The 1,968-nt window shown below is 49.7% G+C and overlaps 1 protein-coding gene across 1 annotated transcript in view; it reads right to left on the bottom strand.

The window, feature by feature from the left end:
• Window positions 1-1,968, bottom strand: part of tp53inp1 (tumor protein p53 inducible nuclear protein 1) — a 16,679-nt gene that overhangs the window by 4,165 nt on the left and 10,546 nt on the right. Inside the window, 1 exon segment of the mRNA XM_031877277.1 lies at window positions 109-628. Coding sequence (XP_031733137.1) covers window positions 109-628 — 520 coding nt within the window.

The following is a 1,968-nucleotide window of genomic DNA, read 5'->3' as shown; positions in this document are numbered from 1 at the left end:
ACTGAGACTGGTTCATATAGAGGATCAGGACTACACTGAGACTGGTTCAGGACCAGTTGAAAGTTCCTCACAGTAGCCTTAATGTACAGAGGTTCATCAGGACGTTACCTGTGTCGAGGGCCGTCCAGCGTGCGTCTTCCCTTCTCTTTCCCGGCGGAGGGCGTCTTGGCGGCGGGCACGTTTTCAGGCAACAAGCCGAGCTCCAGGTCGAGGGAGCGCGGCAGGGGGTCCAGGCTCATCCTGGGGGGGCTGCGGTGGGCGTAGACCGACATGCTGGGGTGCTCGATCAGCAGGTTCTCCAGAGGGCTGGCCTCCAGGAGGATGGGCTGGAGGCCGCGGCCCGTGAAGCACGGTGGCGGCGTGACGAACCAGCTCTCCTCCAGGGAGGAGGTGTCCAGACGGAGGAACCCGTTCTCCTCTTCCTCATCCTCTTCGTCCTCTGCGCCGCCGTCCGGGTCGGTGTCAGCCGTGGAGTTGAGGGAGGTGCAGGAGGCGTAGCGGATCGGGGGGCTGGCCATGGGGGAGGGGATCATCACCAGGTCCTCCTCTTCCTCCTCCTCCTCCTCCTCCTCAGGACCAGCTGTGCATCCAGAGCGGCCGTCACCACGCTGACCGGAGCAGGCTTCAGCTGCAGAGACACAAACAGCTGGAATTAGTCATGTGATCCACCAGGAAGTGTTTTTGTGCAGCGGTTCAGTTTTATGTGCCAATATTTTAAAAGGTTTATTTGTTCTTTGACTCCAAAACAAGCGAGGCTGATGTAGTTTTAAAATCCTGTGAGCACCAGGAACTAAACTACAACTAACAACAGTCTGTAGTTTTACTGGTGGACGCATCGCTGCAGAGTAATACCTCCAGTGGGCCAGCAGGGGGCGCTGTGGCCTCTCTGAGCAGCAGCTGTCAGACATAAACAAGGATTTTCTGACCCTGTCTCGCTCTCAGTGTGTCAGTTTCTCCATTAATAAGTTTATTATTACACTTTTAAATGCCCACATGAGGAGAGATTTTGGTCAAAATCCATTAAGAAAAATGAATTTAAGAGAAGACACTACAGATATCACCAGTTTATTACTGACATTAAGACTGTTATCTTTTATATTACAAGTTTTCTGAGATGGTTTTGTTTATATACAAATAATGAATATCTATTCTATACATGCTCCTTTTCCTACATTTCCAGAACTTAAATCTGAACATTTGATAAAACCAGGTTCAAAATTCTTGTTTAATTCATAAATAAATTCTGTAAAGATGAATGTCCTCCATGTTTTCAGTAATAAAATGTTAAAACGCGTCGAGAAGCTGCAGAAGAGGAACCGTGCCGGAAAAACTCAAAATCTGACCGTCAGGCTGTTCTTTGGATCAAACACATCCTGTAATGAGTCACAGAGACGCAGGAAGTTATGAAGGGAAACATGACCCCCAGCTGGCCGACTGGAAACTCAAAATAACGCATCGCCTCAAGCAGACGTCTCCCTTTGGACTTCTGTCTAAGGGCCGATTCTGCTGCAGCCTGTCAAATAATAACTGTGTGTTTTCACTGTTTACAGGACGCATTCAACATGTGTTGATGCTGTAAACCAGATCCAGCCCCCCCCCCCACGTGATCCGGAGGTCACAGAGGTATCCTTGTTTACACGCAACAGGCCTGAGTGCTGAGTCAGCAGATCCGCTCACGTTATCCTCTGCAGCAGCAGCAGGACGAGCTGATCTCCTGCAGAGGAAAGGAGGCTGCAGGACACGGAGGAGGTGCTGCAGAGCCGTCCTAACTTCTGGAATAACAGGACGGCACAGAGCCGCAGTGCTTTAATAACGTGAACACCGAAATATAACGATTGAAAGGCTACTACTGAATATAAGAAGAGGACGTAGTCATCTCTTGTGGACGGATGTTTTGAAGCCTTAAGTTTGGGGTTTGGTTGTCGCCATCTTGGTTTTCTTTGCAACCAGTGAACAGGAAGTGACCAT

The sequence above is a fragment of the Anarrhichthys ocellatus genome, unplaced genomic scaffold, assembly GCF_004355925.1.
Source record: "Anarrhichthys ocellatus isolate YVR2014 unplaced genomic scaffold, GSC_Weel_1.0 scaffold132, whole genome shotgun sequence".
Classification (NCBI taxonomy): Eukaryota; Metazoa; Chordata; class Actinopteri; order Perciformes; family Anarhichadidae; genus Anarrhichthys; species Anarrhichthys ocellatus.
This window is presented reverse-complemented; position numbering and strand designations above follow the sequence as displayed.